The sequence below is a fragment of the Lynx rufus genome, unplaced genomic scaffold, assembly GCF_022079265.1.
Source record: "Lynx rufus isolate CCGP_SWC_20201006 ecotype Redwood Valley unplaced genomic scaffold, mLynRuf1.p SCAF_6, whole genome shotgun sequence".
Classification (NCBI taxonomy): domain Eukaryota; kingdom Metazoa; phylum Chordata; class Mammalia; order Carnivora; family Felidae; genus Lynx; species Lynx rufus.
In genome coordinates, this window is record NW_025814878.1 from 16,747,008 (window position 1) to 16,764,636 (window position 17,629).

Consider the following 17,629-nt stretch of genomic DNA (forward strand, 5'->3'; position numbering starts at 1 on the left):
CTCTCTCTGCCCTCGCTCACTTGCATCCTCTCTCTCTCTCTCTCTCAAATAAATAAATAAAATAAAAAATAATGTGCAAAGTGATTTGATTTTTCCCAATCGCTTCTGTTAGTAGCTCAGATTTTATTTACATGACTCTTTGCAAGTAAATTGCTGACCCTGTACTTCATTTATGAAAAAGATCTAAAGAGTTTCTCAAAGCTCCTGGGCAGAACAAGGATGAGCCCTTGGATATCAGACATAGGTAGAAAATTTCTCTCCAACACGTCAGTGATGCTGAGTGCCCAAACAGTCCTCTCTTACACGTCTCTGCACAGAGTTGATCTCTCTGAACCAAAGAATAAGATCATAGTGTGTGTACTTGGACTAATTGGTCCCAGTGAAAGGAGTGACCAGTATTTGAAGCCGTATCTCCAGGTCTGATTCCAAATTATGTTGTTTTTGTTTTTAAGTGTTTGAAATTCTAAAGAAACATTGACACCCTAGGCTTCTGGATCCTGTGTTTTCTTTCTTTATTTGGTTGGTTCAGGTAGGGGGGCGGGTGTGGGAGGTGGGATACTGTTTTTGTATTGCAGAATCATTGATCCTTTAATGCTATATTATAAGCTGAATTAAGCTCATAGAGGAGACCTACAGAACTATTCTTTTCAGAGAAGATAGTGATTGTTTATAATACGTACCTGCTCCATTTTTAAAAGTTTATTTTAATAAGAATGTGTGCTTTTTATTAAAGTCACCATTTGTTGCTATAATGAATAGTTGAAAATATTGTCTTGGTATCTTAGAGTGATGCAATTTCCTTCTCCATCTGTAACTCAGTGAGTCTCATCCCAGACTGCATATTGTAGAGCTTTTTAAGTGTGCCTGTGGGAGGTCCCTGCCCCAGATCAACTGTATAAGGTGAGAGGGTGGAGGAGGTGGAATATTAGTATTTTCTTAAGAGAGTTCCCAGTCGATTCCACTGAGCAGCCAAGGTGGAGGACCACTGCTTTGACCTCACAGGAGGGGAGAGTGCTCTGTGCTTGTTTGGTGCTCATGAGAACATGAGGAGAGGTGGGAGCTCTGAGGAGCACAAACAGTGTAGCGTGAGGAGAATGGGACTGACCCACCATGGTTAGAATGGTCTGAGAAGGTTGTGAGAACAGAGAAGCCAAAGGAGGAGAGAGCTCTAAAAAGAAGCGACAATGCTCAGTAGTCTCCACCATTGCAGAGAGTTGAGGACAATGGAAAGGAAACCAGTGTTTTGGTCAGTAGGGGCCCTTGGGAGATCTGGGAGCACAAGCCAGCATGGATGAGATTGAAGAGGAAATGAAAGCCACACAAGTGACGGCCAGGAGTCTGTGGGAGCAGCAGGGTAGTCGGTCTCAGGGAGCAGCAGGGTAGTAGCAGGGTAGTAGCTTGCTTGAGGGGCAGGGTCAAAGGAAGGTTATTGGGATATTTTTCCCCCCAGCTTTACTGAGATGTAATTGACATATAACATTGTGCAAAGTTTAAGGTGTACAGTGAGATGATTTGTTAGACGTATAGATTGTGAAATGTTTACCACAATAAAGTTAGTTAACACACCATTCACCTCACATAATTACCATTTTGTTGTTATGGTCAGAACATTTAAGCTCTATTCTCTTCACAGCTTTTAAGTACACAATACAGTGTTGTTAACTATAGTCACTGTGCTGTTCCTTAGATCCTCACCTTATAGAACTTACCTTATAGTTGAAAGTTTGTCCCCTTTGCACTGTCTCTTCATTCTCCACAACCCCCACCCCTCCACCCCTGGCAACTACCATTCTACTCTTTGCTTCTATAATTAGAATGTTCTCTCTCTCTCTGTCTGTATATATATGTGTGTGTGTGTGTGTGTGTGTGTATACATGCACATATATAATATATAATAAATTTATAATATGTATATTTTAATACATATGCAATAGAATATTATTCAGCCGTAAAAAAGAAGGAAATCCTGCCATTTAGGACAACATGAATGGACCTTGAGGGCATTATGCCAAGTGAAAGAAATCAAACAGAGAAAGACAAATACTATATGATCTTTTTTTTTTTAAGTTTATTTATTTATTTTGAGAGAGAGATGGTGTGTGTGTACAAGTAGGAGGGGCAGAGAGAGAGGGAGAGAGGGAATCCCACGCAGGCTCTATATTGTCTGCACAGAGCCCAATGAGGGGCTTGAATTCACGAACCATGAGATCATGACCTGAGACAAAGTCAAGAGTTGGACGCTTAACCCAGGTGCCCCTGATGATCCTTCTTATATGTGCAATCTAAAAACATTAAACTCGTAAAGGTTTTCTTCTGATGGGGAAGGTTTATTCAGGCTTCATAGGTCCAGGTTATGAGCTGACTGAAGGCAGAAGGGGAAAGGAGGTTCATTCTGAGCAGCAGACCATGCTCGCCAGGCCCTTGTGCTGGCACTCACTAGCTGCTTCCCCTCCAGTGGCTGCTTCTGGGTATGCCTCCATGGAGTCTCCGTTCATTTTTTCATTTCGTGCATCTTAGAAGGATGCAGCATATTGAGTTCAAACTCGTATAACACACCTTCAAAGCCCTGTATATTTTGACCTCATTTTCTCTCTTGAATTTCTTTACCTGTAGGCCCCCTACCCCCCATTAGTTGGATTCCTCACACAACCCAAGCTCATTATTACTCTTTCCCTGAAATGCTGTGTTCAGCCTCTTTAAATAATTGCTATCTTTAAGGCAAGTTCAAGTTTCATCCTCATGTAGTGTTTTATACATAATTTCACTCCTTACTATTATCGTAATTTCTTATTCTTTCACTTAATCGATCTTTTCTCTCTAGTTAGATACCAAAGATAGATCCAATTAAATCCTTTTGAAAACATCCACTACAGTAAAGATCGACACTTTTTTTTCTGTAAAGAGCCTAAGAGTAAATATGTTAGCCTTTGTGAGCCACTCACGTCTGTGTCACATCTCCTCCTCCTCCTCCTCCTTCTTCTTCTTCTTCTTTTTTAAATTTTTTACAACCCTTTAAAAATATAAAAATCATACTTAGTTGATCATTTTTAGCTGCGGACTACCAACTGTAGCTCTATAGCATCAAACGCTTAATGGGCCAACAGTGAATAAGGGTCGAAAAACATAGCAGATGCTTAACAAATTCTTATGATGTGTCAGGTATTTAACAGGTGTTATTTTATGTAATCTTATTTACTCTTCATGAAACCCTTCTGAGGTGAGTGCTGTAATTACCTACACTGTACACATGAGGCAGCTGAGGCACAGTACCCAAGATCACATAGCTGGTAACTTCAATAGTAGTTGATTGAGAAATAATAGTTGACTGGAGCGCGGTTTGAGTCTGTACTCGATTCTCTTGGAAATGTACTTCCTTACCTGCATCACTGCTGTCCCCCAATTGCTGTTTGTATGGGATACAGGCCACAGTTTCATTGGGCGATATTCATCCTCAATCTTCTCATTTCAACAGTGCATTCCTGGATATCGGGCCGAGGAAGCAGTGGAAATGTTGAAGACCTTCTACAAACAGGAAAATCCAAATGGTCAGTTTTCCCTTTGCTGTACATGATGTAACCTCACTTAAGACAAAGCTGTGTGAACAGAGTCTGACATGGGCCCTCCTCTTCATTTTCTCTCTCTCTCTTTTTTTTTTTTTGCTATTCTTTTCACAGCACCAAAATCAAAAGTTCGGAAAAAGGAATGTCCGAAACCTTGAACTTGTTCTGAGGGAAGGCTGATGCCCCTTGACGACATTCTTGGACTGAAAGTTGTTGACATCATTGAATCATACGTTCATATGTGCCCTCAACCCCTGGGAAAATTATCTCCCATTATTTGCTGTGTTCAGGGAACAAATTAGCACTTTTTAAAAGTCTGACAGTTGTAGACAATGGTTAGCTTTTCCATAAGCTTAAAGAACATTGTAAGAAGGGGATAAAAATAAAGATTGAAATTTTAGAAATTAGTAAGCAGTGCATGCTCTTCCTGCCAAAATCATTGTGCCTGGGCCAGGAAAGTCCTGAGTTTCAGTGAATGTGTATCCAGACCCAGTTACCTGGCATGTGTCCGGACTGGAGTTTGCCACACTGTGGACACCTGCTTTCGGCCTGGCTTTTCAGAATCGGGTCCTTCATTCTTTGCAGCTACTGTGTCCTCCCAGGGTGTTGAGGGCCCATGACTTTCTACACTTGATCTTAGCCAAAAGGCCAAGAAGCGATGAGGGCCCGTGACTTTCTTGGAATTTGTCTATGAGTTGTATACATATAGATTATGATTGTGTGTGCCTCAGAACTGATTTCTTTTTGCTTTTATAAAGCAGTTCGAGAAAATGCATACTTTTAAAAACAAGTACGTGTCATTTTTAAATTATAGCATATTGCTATAATAAAACCTTACTTACGCCTTCTTTGAAGATGAAGATGAATATTTTCTTAAAAGATAAAAGCAGAAATGAGACAATTCCTTCTTTATTAGCAAGCAGCTACACTATGCCAAGCTCCATTTGTTCATCAAATCAGTGAGCAAAACGATGAATCCTGCCCTCATGGAGCTGATATTCTAGCAGGGGGAGACAGATAATACGCCTGATAGATTATACAGTACGTTAGAGGGTCTTAAGGGTCATGGCAACAAGAAGAGAACAGGGGATGGGTGTGCCATTTGGTGTTGGGACTGCTGGTTGCATGATTAAATAGAATGGCTTTATTTACTCTGAAATCAAATTGTTATTTCTTTTTATAAAAGTCCAGACTTAGAATTTAAAACCTAAAATTGAAAAATGGGCACACAACCCTGGGAAGGGTCTCCCCAGCCGGAAGTCCCAGACACTCAATACTTTCTGACCGCACTAAGGGTTGGCGCCCATGGAAAAACAGCTCTGTAGAACCACACTGGGGTGCTCTGCGTCTGCCCAGAAGGGGGCCTCACTGTTCCACCAGAAGCCCAGCTCCAGGCTCCTGTTGCATTTCTTCAGTGGATTCATTTCCTTGATGCAAAGCATCTGTATTTGTTGGTTCTGCCATTTGAGTGATGTCTGACTTGTTTGTTTTGAATTACATTACAGGCTGGAATGTAATTGTGGTGAAAGTATTTTTATATTGCTGAGAGTAGCAGCTAATCACAGTTACATGCTTCAGAAGATTTATAATTGCTTGGTTTTGTACGTGTGTGTTTTTAACTGCATTTGAGAAATTTGATGGAGAAGAATATGCATGATTTTTAAATTTATAATAATGTTACATGTAACTTCTCTTCAATTTCACCTACTTTAAAAATTATCTTCTCATTAAACTTTAGTGCTTTGACTAGTTGATTCCTTTTTGCAGTTGGTCATGATTCATTTCTGGCTTCTTATGCTTTTCTGCAAGCAGACTTGATTGCACTTACTGTCTTCATATCATCGTTTTCTCAGGGATTATTTGTAGACAAAAAACCTGGAATCTTTCCTCTGGTACCAGTAAGTACCAGTAAGTCTGGCTATCAAGTAGGTTCTTGGTAAATATTTGTTAAATAACTTTATTGATTGAAATTTGGAGAAAAATGAATAATAAGGGGAATATCTAGGATAAAAAGTCAAATCTAAAACTAGTATATGGGTATCTTAACTTACAGATAGTCAATACTAAAAGTCCCAAGAAAGTAATAAAATGGGACCAGGAAGGATAGAAAAGACTCATCAATATATGTATATTTTGTCTCTACTGTGTTTTGGAGAATGGTTATTTCCTAATTCCTAAGCATGGCTGGAAATTTTAATTTTGGTTATAACCTTTTTGATTCTGTCTCCAGTGATGGCCTTATAGAAAAGTCTTTCCTATATTTTTGGTCTGAGGCATTGTTCCCTCTACTGCTTTTGGGGAAGCAATCATTTTAGATGGCACATTGCGGGTTGGAGGTCAGCACCTCCAGTGCTGATATAGGAACATTGTGAGGTCATGGACATTGAGACTATGGGATTCTGATGGCAGTTTCAAATTGGTGGAGAGTTGTGGATATATGATGATGTAATGCTGCCTCCTGAGTTCCACATCTCCAGCTACTTAGACATGGCTTAAAATATTGGGATGGTCCAGTTCAAAAGATTGAATCCAATTGATTGACATTAGTGCCTGTCTAAAAGACTAGCTGAGAGACTTGTTCTGTGCATGGGATGATTCTGGAAGTTGTAGGATATGAGAAGGTTTTAGAACCAAGGCCCTGTTTGGAGGAATTAGTAGGAAATGATTGCATCTAAGTTGCTAGAGTAGCCAGTGTTTGCTGGTCTTTGCAATGGACTCGGCGGAAAACGGATGGTGTGTAATGCTTTGGCAAGCTTCAATCACTGATAAAAAATTATGTTAAAATATCTTTCCACTTTCTTGTTACTTGGCACAAGCATCTCTTCCTGTGTTGCATTTGGAATATTATGGAGGGAAAACAGATAGCCAAGAATGCCAACTTAGGCGTAGGCAAGAACTGTTAATTTTTCTTTAAGTTTTCTATTTGCAAATAATCTCAAACTTACCAACTAATAATTTAACAATTTATACCTTTAGCTTTATCATTGGCCGTATTTATTCTCGCTCTTTCCCAATCTATTTATCTATCTATCTATATGTATGTATGAATGTATATAATTGTTCTTCTGAGCCATTTGGTAGAAAGTTACATCACACATCATGACCCTTTGCCCTGAAATGTTTCTGTATTTCCTAAGCATAGGATATTCTCTTATATAATCATAGTATAGTTATTGGCTTCAGCATATCTAACATTAATACAATACTTTTTTTTTTTAAATTTACAGCCAAGTTAGTTAGCATATAGTGCAATAATGCTTTCAGGAGTAGATTCCAGTGATTCATCCCTTATGTCTAACACTCAGTGCTCATCCCAACCAGTGTCTTCCTTAATGTCCCTTAACCATTTAGCCCAACCCCCCACCCACAACCCTTCCAGTAACCTTCAGTTTGTTCTCTATACTTAAAAGTCTCTTATGTTTTGTCCCCCTCCCTCTTTTTATATTATTTTTGCTTCTCTTCCCTTATGTTCATCTGTTTTGTATCTTAAATTCCACATATGAGTGAAGTTATACGATACTTGTCTTTCTCTAATTTCGCTTAGCATAATGCCTTCTAGTTCCATCCATGTTGTTGCAAATGGCAAGATTTCATTCTTTCTGATTGCTGAGTAATACTCCATTGTATGTATGTGTGTATGTGTATATACCACATCTTATTTATCCATTCATCTGTTGATAGACATTTGGGCCCTTTCCATACTTTGACTATTGTTGATAGCACTGCTATAAACATTGGGGTGCATGTGCCTCTTCAGAACAGCATACCTGTATCCCTTGGATAAGTACCTAGTAGTGCAATTGCTGGGTCATAGGATAGTTCTATTTTTTAACATTAATATAATACTTTTATCTAATATACTGTTTGTATTCTAATATTGTCAGTTGACCCCATAGTGTCCTTTAGAGAATTTTCCCCATCTCTCCTGCCATATTGGAAGATTCTAGGGTCAGATATCTTATTTAATTGCCATGTATCTTCAGCTTATTTGAATCTAGAACACTTCCATGGCTTCTCTTGGCCTTTTATGACACTGACATTTTAAAAATCATTCTGCCCTGCCCCTATCAACTTTTCTCTTTAAAAAAAATTTTTTTTAGGGGCACCTGGGTGGCGCAGTCGGTTAAGCGTCCGACTTCAGCCAGGTCACGATCTCACGGTCCGGGAGTTCGAGCCCCGCGTCAGGCTCTGGGCTGATGGCTCGGAGCCTGGAGCCTGTTTCCGATTCTGTGTCTCCCTCTCTCTCTGCCCCTCCCCCGTTCATGCTCTGTCTCTCTCTGTCCCAAAAATGAATAAACGTTGAAAAAAAAAAATTAAAAAAAAAAAATTTTTTTTTAAATGTTTATTTATTTACTTTTGAGAGACAGAGAGGGAGCACAAGCTGGGGAGGGACAGAGAGAGAAGGATATACAGAATCCTTAGCAGGCTCCAAGCTCCAAGCTCTAGCACAGAACCTGATGCGGGGCTCGAACCCACAGACTGTGAGATCATGACCTGAGCTGAAATCGGACGTTTAACTGACTGACCCACCCAGGAGCCCTTTCTCTTTTTTTAATAATGGTGTTTTCTCATGATTGGATTCAGGTTATGTGTTTTAGGTGATGTTATATTCTCAGAATATCACATCTGAAGACACCCAAAGGCCATGAAGTCCTCACTGGTGATGTTAATTTTGGTCACCTGGATAGTTTTGATTACCTGATTTCTACACTATATAATAATTTTTTTTCCTCCCTTGCAATGAATAATAAGTCCAGGGAGAGAAACTTAAATTTTTTTTTTATGTTTATTTTTGAGAGAGAGAGAGAGAGAGAGAGAGAGAGAGAGAGAGACAGAGCGTGAGTGGGTGAGGGGCAGAGAAAGGGAGATACAGAATCCAAAGTAGGCTCCAAGCTCTGAGCTTCCAGCACAGAGCCTGACGCGGAGCTCGAACCCATGAACTGTGAGATCATGACCTGAGAGAAGTTGGGCACTTAACCGACTGAGTCACCCAGGTGCCCTGAGAAACTTAAATTTGTAAAAGAAAATGCATTTGACATTAGTGGAAAGAAGGAGATGAAATCAGTGATCTCAATTGCAAAGCAACTGTTGGGTTATTTGATTGCAATCTTTCTTTTTTATTATGCCTGCTGAAATTCACAAAATTCTTTTTGTAATAAGAATGTTTTTTTTATTTTTTAAAGCTTTATTTATTTATTTATTTATTTATTTATTTATTTATTTATACCCAACGTGGGGCTTGAACTCATGACTCCAAGATCAAGAGTCACATGCTCTGACTGAGCCAACTAAGCACCCCAAGAATATTTTAAATGAGGACGTCTTACTAAAAATTAAAAGGAAGCCTCAAATAAATAACTTCTTTCTCTCCTGATCTCAGTAAAACTAATACTTAGATCCATTTAATTATATCTGATAAGAGAGATTTCTGGAAAAACAGGTCTGAGATGTTTCTGGTTTCAGGGATTACCTGTAGTGATCCAATAGGATGTATAATCTAGGTAGGTAGTCATTGGCCATAAAAGCAGAATTCTCTTGGGTTTCCATAGAGACATCTAGACTTAAAATGTTTTAAGCACTGCTGCTTTTAAAATGGGTGTCAGTAAAAATAGCAAAAAACCAAGGCTCTTAAAAAAATCATTAAAAAAATTTTAAAGTAGTAAAGTTCCTGGTTAAAAATCCATGTGGAAGCCAAAGCTTGTCCTCAGTCATTCTGCATCAACTGGCCTTGAGTAGCCTTGGGGAAAAGAGGCATCAAGAACTGGTTTCTCTGCCTTTTGGCAAAGGGGTGAGACTACACTGACTTCTAGAAAGACAACTGCCAACTATTTTCTTATTCCGTAAATTGTTAATTGTGTGTGGTGAAGAAAGGGGTGATGGGTGATGTTATTTTTATGGATAAGACTGGCATTAAGTTCTGGTGAAAGTTTGACATCTTTTGGATCTTATGTTTTTTCAGGTTGAGCTAATAAAAACAGGCTCCTGGGATTGTTTCACACCTTATTTTTAAGTGAATATTGAGCTAAATACCGCTTGTTGATGATTATTAGGGAGATTTGTTGTGTGGTTGAAGAAGCATGAACTTATGAGTCTAGAACAGGAGTCAGCAAAATATGGCTCGTGGGTCAAGCCCAACCTGCTGCCTCTTTTGGTACCACTAACAAGTTAAAAATGGTTTTATGTTTTGAAATGGTTGGGGGGGGGGAATCAAAAGAAGAATGTAGTGACCTGTGAACATCGTATGAAATTCAAATTTTAGTGTCCACAAATTAAGTTTTATTAGAACACAGTCATGCCCTTTTGTTTTCGTGTTGTTTGAAGCTGCCTCTGTGCTACATTGCAGAGCTGAGTGGTGGTGACAGACACCTATGGCTCCCAAAGCCTAAAGCATTTAAATATGTTTGGCTCTTTAGGAAAATGTTTTCTACCCCTGGTCTAGAGGATATAAAATGTTGAGGTTCATTCTCTAAGGTGCTTGTTACAGTTCTCTGACATTGGAACTGAATAATGTGGCTCATTGTGTAGTGGTGGTGAATTGCTTTAGTACCATTTTTAAAAAAATTATTCATTTATTTTTTAATTTACATCCAAGTTAGCATGTAGTGCAACAATGATTTCAGGAGTAGATTCCTTAATGCCCCTTACCCATTTAGCCCACCCACCCTCCCACAATCCCTCCAGCAACCCTCAGTTTGTTCTCTGTATTTAAGAGTCTCTTATAGTTTGTCTCCCTCCCTGTTTTTATATTATTTTTGCTTCCCTTCCCTTATGTTCATCTGTTCTGTGTCTTAAAGTCCTCATATGAGTGAAGTCATGTGATACTTGTCTTTCTCTGACTAATTTCGCTTAACATAATACCCTCTAGTTCCATCAATCTTGCAAGTGGCAAGATTTCATTCTTTTTGATTGCCAAGTAATACTCCATTGCATATATATACCACATCTTCTTTATCCATTTATCCATCAGTGCACATTTGGGTTCTTTCCATACTTTGGCTATTGTTAATAGTGGTGCTATAAATATTGGGGTGTGTGTGCCCCTTCGAAACAGCATTCCTGTGTCCCGTGGGTCATAGGGTAGTTCTATTTTCAATTTTTTGAGGAACCTCCATACTGTTTTCCAGAGTGGCTGCACCAGTTTGCATTCCCACCAGCAGTGCGAAAGAGATCCTCTTTCTCTGCATCCTTGCCAAGATCTGATGTTGTCTGAGTTGTTAATGTTAGCCATTCTGACAGGTGTGAGGTAGTATCCCATTGTGGTTTTGATTTGTATTTCCCTGGTGATGAGTGATGTGGAGCATTTTTCCATGTGTCGGTTGGCCATCTGGATGTCTTCTTTGGAGAAGTGTCTGTTCCTGTCTTTTGCTCAGTTCTTCACTGGACTATTTGTTTTTTGGATGTTGAGTTTGATAAGTTCTTTATAGATTTTGGATACTAACCCTTTATCTGATATGTCATTTGGAAATATCTTCTCCCATTCTGTTGGTTGCCTTTTAGTTTTGCTGATTGTTTCCTTCGCTGTGCAGAAGCTTTTTATTTTGCTGAGGTCCCAATAGTTCATTTTTGCTTTTGTTTCCCTTTCCTCTGGAGATGTGTTGAGTAAGAAGTTGCTGTGGCCAAGGTCAAAGAAGTTTTTGCCTGCTTTCTCCTTGAGGATTTTGATGGCTTCTTTTCTTACGTTTAGGTTTTTCATCCATTTTGAGGTGTTTTTGTGTATGGTGTAAGAAAGTTAGTACCATGATTCTTTGAAAAAGTCTGTTTATAAATATGAAAGAGAAATCCAAGATCCTAAAATACTTACTCTGATTTATGATATTTTGTGTGTGTGTGTGTGTGTGTGTGTGTGTGTGTGTGTTTAGTTTATTTATTTTTAGTTAGAGAAAGTGCAAATGGAGCAGGGGCAGAGAGGGAGAGAGAGAATCCCAGGCAGGTTCCACACTATCAGTGTGGAGTCCGATGTGGGACTGGAACTCATGAGCCGTGAGATCATGAACTAAGCAGAAGTCTAACACTTAACTGACTGAGCCACCCAGGCGCCCTTGACTTAGAATATTTTGTTTCCTTACATATACTTTAAGAGAATGGCAAGGAGAAAAGACAATTTATCAATTTTGTGGGGTAAGAATATATATTTTATTTATGATTGTCATATTAAAAATATTACCAAATACTTATCTGTAAGAAGTTACTCTAATGGCAGAAATCTGTTGGACCCTTTTAAGTATTTATTTTTGAGAGAAAGAGAGCTCAAGTGGGACGAGAAGGCAGAAAGAGAGAGAGAGAGAGAGAGAGAGAGAGAGACTCTCAAGCAGACTCTGCACTGTCAGCACAGAGCCTGATGCAGGGCTTGATCTCACAAACTGCGAGATCATGACCTGAGCTGAAGTCAAGAATCGGATGCTTGAGCCACCCAGGCAACCCCGGACCCTTTAAAAAAACCAAGACTCAAATAGAAAATATCTTCATACCGTTCCCATCACTGTGCCTTCCCTGGTTTTCTCTGTAACAGGCTTGGTAACCCTTTGGTACTAGAATTACATACACTGAGTTTGAAGAAAAGACAAAAAATAAACACTTAATAGGAATTTTGGTTTTTTACTCACCATTGAGCTCAGGACAAAGCCTTTCATGTAACAGACAAATACTATGTGTAAATTCTACGTTGCACAGGAAAGCAGGATTTGGAGGAGACGTGGAGAAGGAGGAGAGGCTGGGCCCAGAGAGGCTGGTGGGGTTTGGAAAGTAGGTGGGAGGGTGAGGGGCAGGATATGCAGTGTTAGAACAGAAGATGACAATCATGTGAAGACACAGGGAAGGGATGCTTGGGCCGAGTTATCATGAGTAAGATCTACTTTCCTCTGAGAAGGGGGTAATTTTTCCTTTCTTTTTGATGTGTGATTTCATACCTATTCCCGGAGTATGTGTGTTTTGGGGTGGGGCATTGCCGGCGACAAACGTCTTGACACTATGGTCACTGAGGTAAGGAGACAAATTACATCACTAGGCCAGATTTGAGCTAGGGGGACGGAATGTGTCAATAATAGAAGCTAATATTCACTTAGAACTTGCCAGGCTCTATTCATCTGTTCCCTTATTAATCCTTGTAACAACCCTCTGAGTCAGTACTGTTATCATCTCTGCTTTACATCAAGGAAACTGAGGCACAGGGATATTATGTAACTTGCCCAGGGTCACAGAGTACTAAGTGATGATGTCAGTTGGAATGGGCTAGGTTATGCCAAGATAATACCCCTCAGGGTTTTAGTGCCTTAGAACAAAGTTTTACTTCTTTTATGCTTCACTTGTCTGTCTCCAGTCAGGCCAGGGGTCTAGGTTATACTGTACCATCTGGAATGTGGTTGAACGCCCTCAGTCACTGTGGTGGGAGAGGAGAAGATAGTGAATAATGCTCTGTGTCTTCAGTCAGGGCTTTGCCAACTTGATGCGCATATGAATGACCCAAGGAACTCGTTAAATGCACATTATTATTCAGGAGGTCTGGGCTGGCATTTCTAGCAAGCCCCCAGGTGATTCCTACACTGCAGGACCTGGGACCACTCTTGAGTAAGGAGTCTGACTGGCTTTTGCCCAGAAGTGACACATCATTTCTGCTGACATAAGGCACATAGCTATGCCTAATGTCAAGGTGGCAGGAGATGTAATCTACCAGCTACCTCAGGAGGAGGAGAATTGAAATATTTGTGAATAATCTCAGCGAAGAGCAGAAAATGTGAAGCCAGGACTCGATTTCAGACAGGCTGTCCCCAGAGTGTGTGTTCCTAGTCATCATACCGTGTGTCCTAGATGTTGGTCCCCTCTCTACCGAGAAAGGACAGCATGATGGCACCTGCCATACTTGGTGGCCACCAGTCAGAGTAGCCCTTGAGACTGATCAGTTGTTGGGGCGCCTGGGTGGTGCAGTCGGTTAAGCGTCCGACTTCAGCCAGGTCACGATCTCACGGTCCGTGAGTTCGAGCCCCGCGTCGGGCTCTGGGCTGATGGCTCAGAGCCTGGAGCCTGTTTCCGATTCTGTGTCTCCCTCTCTCTCTGCCCCTCCCCCGTTCATGCTCTGTCTCTCTCTGTCCCAAAAATAAATAAACGTTGAAAAAAAAAATTAAAAAAAAAAAAAAAAAAAAGAGACTGATCAGTTGCAGTTGACTCGTGTGCCACCGATGCTGGGTGTCCCAGGCAGCTTAGTGTCAAAGGCAGCAGTTGTCAACATGATGTTGCAACTCTGAAAATGTTTTAATTCGTTTTTTTTCTTAATAATTTGCTGACGTCTATGAATTATTTCTTTTTGTTCAAAGCATACCTTAGTGCAGAATCAAGCCTTTCCCTCTTAACTCTCTCATCGAATATTCTGCCATGCTTTCTTGTTTTGGACAAGGGGTGTGGTTAAAGCCAGCATTCAGGGAATTGTGCATGATCCTGGGAACGCCCATGGGTGTGTGTCTGCACATGCACACCATTCATCATGTATGTTTGCCGGAAAGCACTGGAGTGGCCGCCCTGGAAGTGTCCTAGGTTTGTGGTCAGCATAACAAACACACTCCCAGATGGTGGTGGCTCAGAAGCAGCTTCTTTGCGACTACGTCCTGTCCACCTAACTGGGAACTTCTGATGGATCATAAACAATTGAGAACTGGAGGAGTGAGTGGTAGATTCCAGGCTTACACTAGCGTCTCTAAAAGGAGCACAGTGGACTGGGTTATGCACTTCCTCTGACCTTCCAGCGCCCACTCTTGTTCCTACCACAGCGCCCTTTGCTTTCGGTTCCTAGGCTGAAGTATAGACAAACAATTCAGAAACATCGGTTTAGGGGTGCCTGGGTGTCTCAGTTGGTTAAGCGTTGGACTCTTGGTTTCATCTCAGGTCATGATCTCACGGTTCATGAGATCAAGCCCCGTGTCAGGCTCTGTGCTGACAGCATAAAGCCTGCATGAGATTCTCCCTGTCTCTCTGCCCCTTTCCTGCTCATGTGCACGTGCACTCTAAACAAACAAATAAATAAGATCGGTTTAAGCAAGACCTCTCTCCACTTTATGGAAAACCCGATCTGCAGATGATACTTGGAATGATATAAGATTGTTGTTCTTCCATTAAAAAAAAAAAACTTCCCCCAAAAGAGAAACTGAAATAAAGGTACATTTCAGTTTTACATAATAATTACAGTTAAGATTTCAGAATTAACCCACTATGCTAGTTGCTTCAATCAGCAATTTAGTTAAACATGAGGGAGAAAATGGACCTTGACAGTTTTTCTTTTGGTAAAATCAGGCTTGCCATGTTGAAAAATGCTTGCACCCCTGTCCACCTGTTCTGTTGTTCATCTTGGGGAGAGCTGGATAAACCCATTTGTTCCTCCAGAGACACTTTTGTCATGTAATGGACATAGTTCAATTAAAATACGCAGATGAACGCCAAGTTAATAATTAAGGGAAAATAATAAAACAGAGTATTGCTATTTTTATTAACTACTTGGACCGGAACCCACAGTATGTTTTTTTTAGATTAATGGAACAATTGGAATTCTACTGCTTGTTGTAATCCTAATCCCAGAAAGTATTGCCGATGATCTTTCTCGGCTTTGCATACCCTTTGGAAAAAGCCTTATCACTCCACCAGTAAGCCTGACTCCACATGAAAGTGCTTTCAGCTTTTATTTTTTTGTTTTATTTTTTTTAGCTTTTAATCTAGCCTGTACTGGCATTGATAGAAAGTCATTTCTCTCAATGACATTTCTATATTGGAGGGCTAAATAAGTTAAGGATGTCAGCTGGGTTTTTATATGGTCAATGTCACCATCCTGCTTCAAATGCTAAACAATTTCAGGAAAGATTAAATTTCTTCTTGACCTGAGAGAAATCCCATCTTCTTAGTGAGAAGCTATGCTGGCAGGAAGCCAAGGGGAACGCAGCTCGCCGCTTTGAAGGATCTTCTCCTTAGGTAAGCCCACTACACTGTGCTGTGTTCTTTTATCCTAAGCACATCTTATCTACTTCATAAGCCTCAAGCATTATTTTACTCTTCCCTTCAAAGTCCTGCATTCTCCATGAAATCTTTTCCAACTCCTCCAGCCCACAACGATCGTTTTCTTCAAACTCCTACTTAGTGTCACATAGTTTAATCTCAATTGGTCTCTAATTATAGTAATTAGATCATAAGCTCCTCCAGAGCGAGGATTTAGCCCAATGCTAGGCCCAGAGGCGGTTTCATGATGGCTTTGCGGTTCTGGATGGTTTCCAGTCAGCAGGACAAACGGGCGAATTAGCGCTACCAAGAGAACGCTGTCTGGGCTTCCTGAACCGTACAGACCTCAGTCTACAGGCACTTTTGCCAGGGCCAGGGCTGTCACTGCCAGATAGCCCGGCAGCCAAGGGAAGCATGACTTTGAGCCCCTGTGTTTTCCTCCAGCTCATCTCTTCTCATTTGGAAACTTACGTTTTGCACGTGGGCTTTGCGATTTCCCATTTTCAGGTTTGAGAAATCAGGAAGCAGTAGAGGGGCAGAGGTAGAAATTTTGTATGTGCTTTGCTAGGACCTAACTTTCTTGTGGAGGCATAACAAATAAAAGAGAGGACACGTTGCATATTTCAGAGCAACTGAAATGCTGTGTGGAGATTGATTTATAGAACTTTCTTGCTAGATTAGTCCAGAAACTGGATTAATATTTTAATCATATTCCCTTGAGAGGAAAAAGCAGCTGGTGAAATTGTTGGAAGTGACATGCCAATCTGCAGAGAAACCGAGTGTGGTTTGGAGACCACCATGGAAATAGTAACTTCAGTCATTAAGTGGGGAATGAAAGGAAGAAAGAAACCAGATAAGTTTTCCAGGATCAAGAAGTTATTTTTATTATAAACTAACCTTAGGGAGACCATAAGATTTATTATTATTTTAACATTTACATTCAAATACTGATGGCTTTATCGTTTCACTGCTGATTACTCTTGGCAACAGCAGGGCTCAATGGGTGCGTAGAACATCCTTCATCTTTTTATTTTGCCGTTTGTGTATACAGGCTCCATTGTGCGGGCAAAACACGGCAATGAGCACACGGTGGCACAATTCATGTCTTGATACAGGATTTCTCTTTCCCTGTGAACCTGACTTCCCAAGACCTGAATTCTAGGACTTGCTACGAATTCACTGGCATCCTGAAATCAAAAGGAAGAGGTCTTTTTCTTCTTTTGCTCCCTTGCAGACCTGGATAACACCAAATCTTTACAATGGTCTCTAGCTGGCACGAGCAACAAGCATCTGGCGTATAACGTGTTGGGCTCTGGGAAATGCAATCTACTGCTTGGGAACTGCCCTCAGATGGAAACTGATGTTTAGATTATTACTGGGAATTTGTTTGTGCTTCTGAATTCTGTGGGATTAAGGCTGGTGCTGTGATATTCTCATGTGTTCTGTTGACCCTTAGGTATTTCTTAAAAAGAGGGAAATGAGAGTCTCAGGGTTGAAATAATCAAACTTTGGAGGTGCTAAGTAAGGCTCTACTCCGATTATACTGGCAGACGGCCCAGGGTGCAGCTGCTGATGAAGAATCCCAGATTCCACCCGAAGGCCCAAATACCACCTCTTCTGTCTGGAACTGAGTCAGTAAAAGGAAATAGGGTAGGGCAGCATTTTGGACTGAAATTTCTCTGTGGGAGCAACAGATTGAATTGATAATGGGAGAAAGTTTGTATTGTTAACTTTTATAAGGTGGCCCAGTAAATTTCATGAATTTTATAGGACTGGCATATTATTCGGCCCATATTTTCATCTGGTGCTCATTCTTCATCCTGCTTGGTTGGATAGCATAGCTGAGCAGGGTCCAAGATGAGAAAGAGAGGTGAGGCTGACTGACTGTGGCATTGGGGCTAATGTAAGTAATGTCCTGACCTGTTTCAGCCCCTTCTGGAGGCCACAATAGAGAGACATTCATAAAAGCCCAGAAGGGGTGAAGTAGCCATCTCTTTGACACCAGGAAAATATGGGGAAAGAGAAGGTAAGAGAAAGTATGGAGAAAGTAGCTCCATGAAGGAGAGGGTTCTCTCCCATTCTCCCTTCCTGATGAAGAC

At 40.6% G+C, this 17,629-nt stretch overlaps 1 protein-coding gene across 2 annotated transcripts in view; it reads left to right on the forward strand.

The window, feature by feature from the left end:
• ADAT2 (adenosine deaminase tRNA specific 2) overlaps positions 1-15,808 on the forward strand; it is a 40,701-nt gene extending 24,893 nt beyond the window's left edge. Inside the window, exons 5-6 of one of the 2 annotated variants that reach the window (XM_047103181.1) lie at positions 3,473-3,545; positions 15,393-15,808. In XM_047103181.1, coding sequence (XP_046959137.1) covers positions 3,473-3,545; positions 15,393-15,439 — 120 coding nt within the window. In that variant the 3' untranslated portion in view covers positions 15,440-15,808. Of the gene's footprint in view, positions 1-3,472; positions 3,546-3,674; positions 5,275-15,392 lie in introns of those variants that run through there. The other variant, XM_047103182.1, reaches the window with a different exon arrangement.
• The last annotated feature ends 1,821 nt before the right edge of the window (positions 15,809-17,629 follow it).